At 41.9% G+C, this 13,745-nt stretch overlaps 2 protein-coding genes across 2 annotated transcripts in view; one reads left to right on the forward strand and one right to left on the reverse strand.

The window, feature by feature from the left end:
* The window catches only part of ece2a (endothelin converting enzyme 2a), a 108,453-nt gene extending 107,550 nt beyond the window's left edge, over positions 1 to 903 (reverse strand). The window contains exon 1 of the mRNA XM_030752686.1: positions 605 to 903. The gene's annotated coding sequence lies outside the window, so the exon portion shown is untranslated. The remainder of the gene's footprint in view (positions 1 to 604) is intronic.
* Positions 904 to 6,502: 5,599 nt separating this feature from the next.
* On the forward strand, positions 6,503 to 13,336 carry map6d1 (MAP6 domain containing 1). Its single transcript, XM_030752262.1, has 3 exons — positions 6,503 to 7,538; positions 8,218 to 8,545; positions 13,093 to 13,336. Exons 1-3 carry the CDS (start codon positions 6,988 to 6,990, stop codon positions 13,171 to 13,173), a joined length of 960 nt encoding a protein of 319 aa, XP_030608122.1. The 5' UTR covers positions 6,503 to 6,987; the 3' UTR covers positions 13,174 to 13,336.
* The last annotated feature ends 409 nt before the right edge of the window (positions 13,337 to 13,745 follow it).

The raw sequence follows: 13,745 nt of genomic DNA on the forward strand, positions 1-13,745 counted from the left end.
AACCAGACAAAACATCTCTGTCACATGGTAGAAGCTGCAGCCAGTTTTTGGCGAAGTCACTTTTACATATCTTTCATTCATCCAAGTAAAAAAGTCCCACTGAGATCTATTTTTCAGAGAGACCTGGCCAGGAGTGCAGCAGAAATAGCAACAAATGTAACAAAACAGCTCTATAAAAATATTTTACCTGGGGAAAAAAGTACTGGACTGATTATAATGTAGAAGTCATAAGGACACTTACAAAGCAGGTCATTTTTTATTTTATATGTAACACCTTCAGAAATCCTGTTGACTACTGCCTGTTTACCAAAATAAACAAGTTTATTAGACCTTAAAAAAACATATGCAAGCAATGGCAATCACAAGTTGGCAGACAGTAACACTGTTGTACCAAAACACAAAATAAACACAACAAACAGAAGGTATTTCAGTGTTGTGTTTGTGTGGAACTCTTGAACTTCCCTACATGTAGACAGAGCGCATGCGTGGATCCGGTGGACTACCTTTCGCAGGCAGTTCGGTTTGTTCATGTAGTTCACTTCAGACTGCATACCTGACATAGAATGAGCGTTCAGTTGTAAATATTAGTCATTTACCTACTTACGTTTTTCTCGTTAATTTCAGCTGTTGTGTAAAGAAAAATGAAAAAAAAGAAGGAGCCGTTTCCTAAGTGGGAATGAATCCACGTGTTAACAGCAACAACTAGTCGTCGGACCGAGTGAGCTCACTTTCACTCTCACGTTTCTACAAAATAAACCTTTGCGCCAGAGAAACTAGAGTGAGCCTCGTCTTAAATCTCCGTCCTTTGAAGAATCCGCTTGAATAGAAACATAGTGTCTCGGTATTTTTCTATTTTTTTGCTAGTCAGTGTTTTAGAGAAGGCGGAGCGATACAATGTAACACTGCAGTGTCTACAGAGTTGTGCTGCTTTCATGTACTCTTTGTGAAAATCGGTCAAATCGCCACGTTGCGTTCAAGCGACCTACGTTTGTCATAGCTATTCCATTTATCTATCCATTTTCTTCCGCTCATCCGATTGTGTTTACGTGGATTTTCTCCGAGTCCTCCGGTTTCCTCCCACAGTCATAACTACTCAAAAAAAAAAAAATAATAATAAAATAATACATAGGCTTACTGTTCTATAATTATAGTTATAATTAGACCAACTACTAAATGAAGTCTTTCCCTGTTTCCTGCCCCAGGTAGGGTGCAGGAAACAGGGTCAGCTGGTGGTTTGGGGACCAGGCCAGCTGCATCCTGGGGTTGCTGATGGTTCTGGGGGGCACCCATTCACCCGCACTTCAGAGGAAGGGGGGGGGGGGGGGTGTAGATGGTTGTGTGTGTGTGTGTGTGTGTACAGCTGAGCCTGGGCCTTGCTGAGCCTTGCCCTTGTAGGACATGGAGGGTGGGGGTTGCCCCTCCCAGCTGTTCTTCACTGATCAATTGCTGCCTTCCTCAGAATGTGGGTACCTGTTGGTTCTTGGATGTGTGGCCAGTTGTTTTGGCTTGGTTGTTGTCTCACTCCCTTGGGGGTTGTGGTCTGGGGCTGGCCTGCTGGCAAGGCTCAGCAAGGCCCAGGTTCAGCCGTACACACACACACATAACAAGATTGATGGTTTGCATTTTTGTTTTGTTTTTTGTTTAATTTTTTTGGTGCCGGTTGTTTTTTGTATGCGTTTTCTTGCAGGTGCAGCACTTGATTGTATTTTTCTGCTTGCCCTCTGTCCTTTTAATCTGGTCTTTTCTCCTATTTTCTCTCCCTTTTTCTTTTTCTCTCCCTCTCTTTTTTTTTCTTTCTACCTGCCGTGAATAATAATACGTGAATTTAAAAAAAGAATAAATAAATAAAGAAAAGAAAAACACTAACAAGAGAAGCCTATAGAGAGGTTATAGAGCTCATCTTAAAAAAGCAAATATGTTTGGCACAACAGTGCATTCAGTTCCAAAAGTTGCCAGACAAGATAAGTTATTTGTAAAAAGAGAGAGAGAGACTGCACACTGGGCATTTATATTTTACATTTAAGTAATTTGAAAACATTTAATTAAACAATGATTACTTATCAGCCCTCATATGAAAAAATATTATAGTGTGTTATGCCAAGGTGCTTTTTAAAGAAAATATAAACAACAGGGAAAAAAACACACAAAACTGAAATAATTTGAGGAAAAATTCCTTACAGGACACACAAAGGATGGTCAGGGGTGCAAACTAAATTCAAAATTTGTACTCCATTTGTTATCAATTATATTCTCAACATGCTCATTTAAATACATTTGGACTGAAGAATAATTTCCAATCACAGTCCTTTTCTTTAGCAGCTCCACCCGCGAACACTGGCTAAATATCCTTGTTTACGTTCAGTGGCCCATGTTGATTGATCAGCTGACCGCACCCACCCGAGAGAAAACAAAGAGAACAGACTGCATCTGCGAGGAGGTTTTAAGCATTAAGTGGTATCAAAATAGTTTCCCTGGAAAGGATACATTTAAAACAGAAAGAATGCTGAACAATGTGAAGAAAGGCATTTTTCCGATAGCACACTGATAGCCAAATCATGGAACACATCAAGACAGACGACTTCACTTTAATCATTGAGTAAAACAAAAATTAGGTTTTAGTTATTTTAGGGAAGTTCTGATTGGACTTTTTTTTTGCTGCCTCTCATCTACTGCATCATTTACGTGCAGATATTTCAAATGTTGCCAAAGTAAACATCCATGGACTTTTCTGACCGTTAGCAAAAATACATTAAGCAAAAGAAATTTAGCAATACAAAACCCATTAAGCAGGTGTAATGATGTACTTTCCCCTGCAGATGGTAGTATAACACTGCTATCTTAAAGTTTTTGACTCTTTACTACCTGCTCCTGGAAACCCACTGATAGGCTAACCCCAGTCATCCCATTTCATTCGGTTTTGCTCATTTGCTCTGACACTCCAGAGTCCGTGTCATTTATACCTGAAAGTACAGGTGCGTGAACAAAAGAAAAGAGAACCTGAGGAAACTTATGGTCCACATACCTGTTCGCCTTCATCAGCAAGAGCTGCTTTTCCTGTGTCAGACTCACTTGAGTGATTCTTAAACTGATGTGGGTGAGGCTGAGGTCTTATTTTTATCTGAGAACAGCTCCAAAAAGGCCGTTCTCTTATTTGGCATTCCATCAATTTTTATTTTACAATTACAATCTCTAACTAACTGTAGTCCTTTACATACTCTAGGTACAGCATTACAGTTTTAAAGACTTTTCTCTTTTTTCTTGCCAGTCAGAAGCCTAATTTACAATTAAACAGAGCAAGTTACACTCTCTTAATTTCAATATAACTTCCAGTGTGGACATTTTTTTCATTAAAAAATAGTCATGATATTATTAAGGGTGAAATGGCACTTTTTGGCACTTTTTCCTCATAGTTAAAAAACTAATTATTTGGCCGTGCTTTGCAAAACAATCCATAATAGAGATTATGATCATCAGTTGCAGTGGTTAAGATACAGTTAGCTTTTGGCAGCTTTATAGTTTCAAAGCTAAGGATGCACCCTGAGTTTATGAGAAAATTATACAAATTATTGCTTTATATTGAATGTTAATACTGTTCCAGCCAAATGAACCAAAACTGAGTAAAATGTAAGCCCACATACATATACCTGATTTACTACCCTGGCTGACTGTGGAACAGCCAAATCTAGTATGCTAGGTAGAAGTATGTTTTCACAGGAAATATACTAAGACTGGTCTTATAGCAGGATAATCAATTTCCATTAATGTAGTAGGCACTATTTTTTAAAATCCATTACAAAATGGTAATATTCCAGCAGCTGGGGTGCCAGAAAAAGGCAGTTTTGTAGCTTTAATTTAGATGAGATCTTGTGTATTTTTGTGGCTGTTTTATGTTACGTAAAAGGTATCAAATATGTAAAAACATTAAAATCAGGCTTAAAATTACAGGAAAAAATACTGTTATTAGTTGGGTTTCATTATGTAATTTTATGTGAAACATCTTGTAAATTTAATCAACAATTAAGTTAATAAAATTATAGATCACCCATCAAAAAGTCAAAATACTGCTGTAAAACTAACAAGTAGGTTTATGATTAGGGTTAAAAATGGATTCCCATATTTATATTTAATGGATTTACCTTTTTAAAAAGCCAGAAAATGTTATTGCAAATACAATATTCCGTTAATTACAGATCGTATCACCTCCAAATTGATTGTTCAGACTGTTTCAAATATAGAAGTCATATATTTAATAGATATGAACCTTGAAAGAGTTACACTTATTAAATATTAGCTTTGCCTTTTAAATCATTTCATAATATTGCTGTAATACAGTATTAATACATCGATACAATACGTCAATCTGTATTATTTATCTTTAAAAAAATCTGCTGCTACAGTAAGAACGCCTCATATCCTCCTGAGACCTCACGTCCTCTGTAGAGGTCACAAAAAGAAGTTAAATTGAAAGATACGTTTCTTGGCCTCCGATCCTGTGGTTGAATGATATAAATTATAGAATGATGAGATTCTTGAACAGTTAGAACACACTTTCTGTTCTTAACATTTAATGATATTAACCACACACCAAACAGAAAACAATTTCCCCTCTTTGAACATTCTTGATGGCAAAACTTAAAATTATGTGCAATTTCTAATAATTTGTTATCCAAATGTAAGTGTTCTGTGCCAAATGGCTTTTAATAAGCTGCACAAACAAAGCAAAACAAAAGTTAAAAACAGCTAGCTATTAAGCCAGGGCTACACTAAACTTAGAATCAAACTGAACTTGGCAAGCCAGCCGTGGTGCTGTGGACACTTCAGATATTTGGCCAGGTAGGTTTCAATCCAGCTACAGTTGACAACAGGCACAGCTCAAGTTCACAGTGAAACAGAATGAAACAGCTACCCATCCTTAAGGAAAGGTGGCCAAAGAACATTACTCTGTCCATATCCTTCCTGTCGGATTTTTTGCTTGGTTCTTGTCACAGTTGGTAGCCTGAGATGGTACCTGCTTGGTACCTTCAGTTTGCACAGGTAGTTCAGCTCCTCCAGGATGGCTCATTTTGTTGTTGCAAGGTTTGCTGTGTCTCCCAGCACAGTCTCAAGAGTGTGGTAGAGGTACCAGGAGACAGGCGAAGAGGTACCAGTAGAAGGACATCAACCCAGCCGCAGGACCAGGACTCCTTGTACAAGGAGGAACAGTTTATACGCTGCCAGAGTCCCACAAAATGGCCTCCTGTGGGCTACTTGTGTATGCTTCTGGCCAAACTGTCAGAGTCAGACTCCATGAGGGTGGCAGGAGAGCCCAGTCACTTTTAGTGGGACTTGTGGTCATAGCTCAGCACCATGCAAATCAATCTGGCAGTATCCAAAGAATACCAGACCTGGCTGGTCCACCACCGGCTCCCTGTTTTCTTCACAGATGAGAACAGGTTCACACAGTTTTTTGAAATCAGGGAAGACTGAGTGCCAGCCACTTGCTGAAAGTGTTCTTTTTCCTTTTTGATCCTATAGTGCGATTTATATTGAAAAAGCAACTGCTGAATGAAATTCAAAAAACCATTAGTAAGCAGTTAAATGTGGAGTCCACTGTGATATTTTGGATATATTAACAACAAAAGTAGCAAAATAGTGTGAATTTACAAAGAGCAAGTTTGCGGTGTGAGTCTGCCCATTATTCCTGTACCAGAGAGTGTATGTCCAAACAAATGAAGTTAAGTGGTAACTCTAAATGATTACATTTTTATTGGCTAACAACTTTTTCCATTTGCATTTGTGATCTTTTCAACTTGGTAGTTTTTATGTGGCTCTGTAAAGCATTTTGTGACTTATGTCTGTGAACAGTGCTGTATAAATGAATTGTACTTGTTTAAATCACCTTACTACTAAACTACATTTAGGAAACTTAACCAGCGCACAAACAACCCCTGTTAAGAGTGATAACATACATATTATCCCTTGCTGCTGGCTAGTTGACACATTCTCCTCCAAATCTCAAAAAATTCCACACTGTCCTCTTGAACATGTCCTAGAATCCCCAGTGGCCTCACAGTATCAAGTTAACTTTCCTTCCTGCATCTTTGCAGATTTGAAAATTAGCTGCTATTGATCTTGCACTGCCCGCCCTCTACCCCATTTTTCTGTTCAAAACTAAGATACAAAAGCTGAATGGCAGCAGAATGTTCCCAATTTAAGTCTTTCACTTCTAATTTAGTGACTTGATTAGCTCCACTTCAGTGGTTATGAAGCAGGTTGACGCAACACGTTTAAACTGAACTAACTGAGAAATCTTGAGATCTTGATCTGAAAAACAGTCCATCCATTCATGCGCACGTTTCCCAGCTGGGCTCATTTGATTCATGTATGTGTGGTAAAAAAAAAATAATAATAATAATAACATCAATAACAGCATCAATAATAACAATAACATCAAGACATTACTGTAAGCAATGTAGCCTATACTGTAGTGTGCACTGAAGCTGCATCATTATGTAACCGCACTGTGAACAGGGTTCTGTCATTGTGGTGATTTGCGGTGGGAGAAGCCGTAAAACACCCTTTTCTCGAGCGTTTAGCTGCAGGAGCGGACTCGTGTAAGGAAGTGGAAACAGATAATGTTTCCTTTGATCCCGCGTCCGGTCAGACCGGTGCAGACACCGGGATCCGTCTTGTGGAGATGCGGAGAATAATTTGCCACAGATTCCTCTGCATAGTGGAGGCACTATCACAGACCACGTGAGAGGAATATTCAATGACGGTCCCCGACAGACCGGTTCATCTCTGCTGGCGCTCCTCTGCTGGCTGACATGGACTCCTGGACGCTGTATACTCTCAGCTTTTCAGAAACAGCCGAGGAGGGAGGGCGATACTCTGTCTGAATGTAACCTTTGGTCGTTTGCCGTTTTTTCTTCTTTTTCAGTTCTTTTTGTTTGTTTGTTTGTTTCTTTCTTTCTTCTTCTTTTCTTCTCTCCAGCGGTTAGAGGGAGTATGGCTTGGCCGTGCATCAGCAGAGTGTGCTGCCTGGCCCGCTTTTGGAATCAGTTCGATAAATCGGACCTGTCCGTCCCGCTCACCATCCAGAACTACTCGGACATCGCCGAGCAGGAGGTGCGGTCCGTCACCAAGCAGGTCTCCGCTTCGGAGCGCGCACCCGGCAATAACTACACATCAACTCCGGACCTGCGCGCCAAAGGCTCCCCTCAGGCGCCCGCAGATAGCACGGGGACCCGGGGATCTTTCAGGTCACGGAAGGAGCCCAGTTACAAGCCCCGGGAAGACTACCACCCGCCGGGAGTACCTTTCCCCAGTGTCACCCAGTACAAGCAGGATTTCAAACCCTGGCCCATCCCCAGGAAGGAGAATTTCCCTTGGATTAGTAACGGGGGGAGCAAAGCGGACAATGTTTCGGACAGCCCGGTGAATACTTACCACGTCCAGGGTCAGCCTGGGGAGAGCCGGGGGGAGAGAGAGGAACGGGGCAAGGGGCAGAGATGGGGGGAGCAGCAGGTGATGGAGGAGAGCAAAACCAGCTCCTACAGGTCTGAGATCCTCTCTCACTTTGTTTCAGCACCGGTCGCTGTTCACGCCATGTGTGCCGGTCATGCGCTCATGCCTGCTTTGATGCTTAATTAGGCTCGATTTATTAATAGTTCAGCGACTTCCAAGGTCGACCCAGCAAGCCTGCATGGAGATGAGGGCTCATTAATAAGTCTCTTATATATTCGTATACATATATGGGAGAGCGCAAGTATGTTGTAGGATTTGTGCTTGCTCTTATATATGTGGAGGTCTGTGTTTCTCAACCTTTTCTAGCATGTAACCTTTTTAAATGGGATATTTTTAAGGTTGATTTTAAAATTTATTTTAAAGAGTAAATTTTAAAATATTTTTCTTACTTTATCATGTTATACCCCTTCAGATACTTCTCATGACCTCTGGTTCATCTAGAGTTAGTATAGTATATGCCTTTTGGGAATTAAAGGCATACTCATTACAGCCAAGATACTGATAAACGCCCACATCTTTCATCAGGGCTCTTATTCTGCAGTTTGCAGCATCAGCTGTTAAATAACTGAACATATGAAGCCCATTCCAAGATAACTAGAATATGATTATTTTCTCTAATCTCCCCATTAAGTCAGTCTTTAGTGTTACAGTATGCTCCAGACAAGTCCCCTCCTTCTTTGTCACTCTACTGATACACTTCTCTACCTCCAGGCAAGAGTACAGGCCTTGGACAGGGGTGAGACCAGCCAAAAGTGCAAGGAAAAATCCTCCAGCTCAGTACTCCAGCCCTGGGACAGAAGCTGTTCACATCCCACGTGAGACCAGCTACCAGGCTGCCTACAGCGGGGAGGTCAGCAGGTCCATAGGTCTGCATCAAGGAGAGCACGTGATCCCATCCGCTGCTTCCAACATCCATCCTACCCCTGTCCCCCAGCCCGCCCCCACTGCCCTGCAAGCCTACAGATCGCAGAGCCCTTGCAGCCTCCAGCAGAGCATCCTGCCCGAGAAGACCGAGCTCAGTGGAACAATCAAAGGAGAGGTAGGCGCATAATCATTCAGTTCAAGGAGCCGTGTCATGTCTAAATAAAAACAAAAACAGTTCATTGCAAGAGCTGTAAGTTTGAATTGCAGCACGCTCATCCTGAAAGTCATCTTCACTCATCTCCCTGGCGGCCTGTTGCTGTTAGGGCATCACAGAAAAGTGATACAGCATTCTGTCCCTGAGAGGCTCAAAGTGACCCAGCTGTTTAAAACAGGCCATGTACTGTGTTAGGTAACACTGCTGGTGCTACACTCTTTACTGTGGCCTGAATAAAACCGGGTTGATGAGAACAAAAAATTACGTGTGTAATTCTTTGAACTGCAGTCCATTTCGGTCAGCAAACTGATTGACATCTGTCTAGAAATCATTTCCGATCATAGCAGCAATGAAATATGTGATTTTTTAATCTTACTTGTTACTAAAAGATGTGATTTCTCTTTATAACACAGCACAGCAGTGCTTCTTTAGATATCCCCTAAACTCCAATAAAAACAAAATCATCTACATTCTCACCCTGCATGATATATTTTATATTTTGTATTATTTAGGAACTCAATCCTAACATCAGTTCTGAGATTACTGACACGCATACAAGAAATTTTTGCATTCAGATGAAATAACTGTCCAACAGGCTTCAAATGACAAACTCACTTTTCCTGTGCTCCGCTGTCACATGGCTGTTTCAGTGTAAAATTTCTCTGACATTACTCCTGGTGTCTCAGAAATGATACTATCACAAAGCACAGGTGCTCTTTTATATATTGCAAATTGCCAACATATTTATTGGTGCGATTCATTCAGTTATTTATGTAATTATTGTTGGGTCTTTACCTTACAATATAAAGCGCCTTGAGGCGACTGTTTGTTGTGATTTGGCGCTATATAAATAAAACTGAATTTAATTGAATTGAAATTGAGTTATTACATTCATGTGCATATTCAAAGGCCTATGCCTGGGAAAGGACGGTAATAACATGTACCTAAATTATGATTCAACATGAAGTATGTTAAAGACAAGCAGGTGACTCTGTCATATAAAGCCTGAACAATGCAGATTTTTAGGGAGTAAAAATTTGATATCTATTTATTGACTGAATATTAACATTACTGGGTCATATACACTATATGGACAAAATCACTGGAGCTCCTGCAGATTACACATACAGGAGCTGCTCATCCATGGAAACCCATGTGATGAAGCTCCCAGCGCACAGTTTCTGTGCTGATGTTAATGGCAGAAGTTTGGAACTCAACAACCTCGCTCTGTAACTTTAATTGGTCTGAAACTTTGTGGATAAGTTCCTGTGGTTGCTAAACGCTTCCACTTTACAATAAAACCACTCACAGCTGATTGTGGAATATCTAGGTGGGAAGAAATTTCACAAATGGACTTGTTGCAACACCACCCTGGAATTCACCCAGCTCTTTAGAACAACCTATTCTTTCACAAATGTTTGCGATCAGTTTGGAGTGTTATCATAACAGAGTCAGAGCCCCTCTGCTGGAAAAAAAACTGTTATGATATCGTTTCTCTCATACTATAAATAAAAATAAACCTGCTGCATATCTAATAAAAAAAAATATACTAAGTCTGCTGCCTGGGTGCTGTCTCAGGTCAGCTGTCAGCTGATAGTTAGGGAGACAGTTTTTGGGAATCTCCAGAGGTTTAGTGCCATCCCTCTTCTCCACCCACACCACTCAGTGCCATCTGCCACTAGAGACCTGGGACAGCTCTGGGTCGGACCTGGTCAGGGGAGCTTGTTGGTCTGCACACCGTTTCACAACAGCTGCCCCAGTAACATCTTAAACTGAATGGTTTAAGATGTTACTGGGATGTCACGTGGGGGGGGGGGTTGCAGTGAATAAGATGCTCTCACTTTTGCAACTTTCCCCTGTTTGAGAGACTCATGCACGAGAGTAGAATGATACAACTTTGTAGTTATTTGCATCATCTTCTGAACAATGCCTGCTCTGTTAAGCTGTTGTGTGTGTATGCTGTGTGTATGCTGTGTATGCTGTGTGATGTTAATGGAGGTTGAAGGGAAGGGATGTCAATGGAAGGACGCAGACTCTAATAATAACACTGGCCCAGTTGGAGTGAGAGTTCAGGTCACATTAAGATGGGATGTGCTGCTGCCAGTGGGCTAAGTTTCAGAAAAGGTGCAGTTGATATTTCCTTTACATTTACATTATACAGTCTTTCAGTATTGCATGCACTTTGTCTGGCATACCACAATCTGTCAGTGTGACACAAGCCGGCCTGGCAGCGTTAGATAATCCACCCCGGTTACCGATGGCCCACTCATTGCCGACTCATTATTGACTCACTAACCCCCTGCAGAGGTGTCTGACCAAGCATTACACATCCCACTCCAGTACACATTATACTGGGTCACAGTATTCAGCTGGTATTTGTGAGGCCATTCTCAGTTTTTGAGGCCATTCTGCAAAAATGTATCTGGTGTGCTTTCATCAGCAATCAGAATCAACCATCTTCACTGAGTGTGTGCGTGTGTTTTTGGGGTGGGGGGGTGGGGGTGGGGGGCAGATCAGCTGATTCAAAGAGACTGACAGCTCATTAAAAGATTTAAAAGAACGGAGGCGGGTGACCGTAAAACTCTCGTTACCATTTAAATCAATTTGCACGTTCCCTCACCTATGACAGATCAAATGTGTCTCAACAGACAAAAGCTGGCTCTGATTTCATGACGTTAAAAATATAGTGATGCTTTTTATGAGGAGAGAGCCGCATTTTCTTGAACTCACTGAACTTGCAAACCTAATTTAATGCATCCCAGAGAGAGGCACTATCGAGGTGAGAGAACGAACCTCTGTTAAAGCTGACACCCGGCTAGTTCAGAGCAGTGTGTGTGTGTGTGTGTGTGTGTGTGTGTGTGTGTGTAAGCAAGCAATCATTCCTGGCAACTGCATCGCAAGGCAAACAGATTTGTGAGGATGGGTTGTATAATCTGCAGTGTGTGTCAAGGATAAGCAAGACAAAACCACTAGCATGCAGAGGGAAAACCTCAGCATGAGCGCTTATGACAAATCCTTGGTTATTTTACATTTAGCTCAGAGGCAGTGAGCAGCCTCCTGAGATCTCTCTCCCTCAGAGCTCATTGGCAACCCTTCATCATCTTGCGAATACAGTGTATTAAGAGCGCTGTGTTCTCCTATGGCAGGAAGAGAGATGCACAGTTGAGTCAATGGCTTTAAAATGCATGAAGCGGATTAGATAGCCTGCTGGGAAAATGTAACCTAAAATTTCCGGTTACCTCCATTTACTCATTTGGCAGGGGATGGCAAATCCCTGCATTAGAATCAGATTTTTCCCACCTCTTCCTCTGACAGAGTCGGAGAGTGATAGGAAGTTTTGTTTATTAGAGTTATAGATGGTTTCTGAATGGTCACATTTGTGCCCCTTGCTTTTCGTCTTCCCTTCTCTGGCCAATCACAACTCGCCACCTTTATTTCTTCTTAGATTATTTTTGTCTTTTCTCCTTCATTTTGCCAAGCTGTCTCCCCCCATTCTTTCACTTTGGACCTTGTCCTCATTCCCATGCTGCCCAGGACTACAGAGGCAGGGGTTGGTGCCAATTTGGCAGGGCTTAGGCAGAGAAGTGAGGATTGTACTAATACTAGGGGAAAGGGGAAAGAAGGGTGAGGGGAAAGACACTAAGACAATGGGGGGGGGGGCAGAGGAATGATATGCACTGTGTTAGGTGCTAGGTGATAGAGACGTGGGTGAGGGGAGCAGTGTGCACCATTTGATGGATTATCTGTTAAAGTGCAGTGTTGCACTGGGTTGCAGTCTTGTTTGGCACCAATCTAATTTAGGAGAGAGCCAGACCTGGCTGCTACACAGAGCAGAAAAGACTGTGTGTGTGTGTGTGTGTGTGTGTGTGTGTGTGTGTGTGTGTGTGTGTGTGTGTGTGTGTGTGTGTGTGTGTGTGTGTGTGTGTGTGTGTGTGTGTGTGTGCTGGGGGATGAATACACTCACACAACAATCTGACTTGCTAAACAAAAAGTGTTGCCTCCCCTGCCACCCACAAGGCTGTATAGTCAGACTCAAAGCGGTGCTGGGACCACAATCTAAAAAGCTCTCCAAAGATTTTGTGCTCTGATTGCCTGATGAAAGCTGCCAAACTCCACAGATAAGCAAGTTGAAACTGAAGAAGTCTGGCCCCAATTTCATGGGCAGATTTATTAATTGCTAGAGAGAACAGAGTGTGGTCAGCTTCTCCATGTTTTATTCACCAAAGCCCAGATAAAAGTCTGGCCAGATTTGGGGAAGAGCTGCCATCAGCAGAACAGAGCAGCGCTAAAGAGGAAAAAGCAACACAGTCCAGACTGCTAGCACTCTGACAGCAGACCTGATGTTATTTGACAGCTCTGTCCAGCCAGTCTCCTCTCATCTCATGAGTCCAGCATGAGCATCACAGCTGCCCCACTCACTCTCATCTCCCTGACCACTTTAAAACCTGCTGTTACACCCCTCGCTCTCTATTTCTCTCGCTGTCTCTCTCGTTTCCTTCTCCTTGCAGGAACATCTGGTGAGGACCAAACTCCCTCCAAACCCTTCTGCTGTCTTTCAAAGCGGATCTTCGAGGGTCTTCAACATCTGACAGCCTCTGCCATTTCCAGCCATTCCGCTTTGAGGAGTCGACACGGGGAATGTTCTCACTTCATTCCACAACACGAGAATCTATGCAAGGGAATGTATTGTAGTGAAGCCCGTGGAGCTGCAGCCTCAGTGTCCCAAGTTGAGATAAATACATAGACACCCCCCCCCCCCCCCCCCCCGACACACACATACACACACACACTCCTTCTTACCCTTGTTGCAATGGAAATGAAAATGCATGTAATGACTTTTTTTTTTTGAGGTTATAGACGCACAAGAAACTGGCTGCTCTGTGTGTTTGTGCGGGAGTTTGTGTGTGTGCCTGCTGATTTGTCCTTTTATTGAACATAAAAAATGAGTCTGCACCAGTAATGAAGGACCTCGTGTGTGTATGCTTAGACTACTGCGTTGCCCTTTGGTGTTGCTAGAAATCTGCTTAAAAATAAGTTATTTCCTCTGTATCCAGTTTGTAAAAGTATTAGTTGGTCTCATTTTTTTTTTTGTAAATCTATTGTTAAAGAAAAAGAGCAAATAAGTAATGTAAGAGAAATTATAATAAAATGATCATTAGCT

This window comes from Archocentrus centrarchus, chromosome 17 (assembly GCF_007364275.1).
Source record: "Archocentrus centrarchus isolate MPI-CPG fArcCen1 chromosome 17, fArcCen1, whole genome shotgun sequence".
Taxonomy (NCBI): Eukaryota; Metazoa; Chordata; class Actinopteri; order Cichliformes; family Cichlidae; genus Archocentrus; species Archocentrus centrarchus.

Coding starts and splice junctions, on each gene's coding strand:
- map6d1 (XM_030752262.1), top strand. CDS start 6,988: ATGGCTTGGCCGTGCATCAGCAGAGTGTGCTGCCTGGCCCGCTTTTGG. Junction 7,539..8,217: donor AGCAAAACCAGCTCCTACAG/GTCTGAGATCCT, acceptor CTCTACCTCCAG/GCAAGAGTACAGGCCTTGGA. Junction 8,546..13,092: donor GTGGAACAATCAAAGGAGAG/GTAGGCGCATAA, acceptor TTCTCCTTGCAG/GAACATCTGGTGAGGACCAA.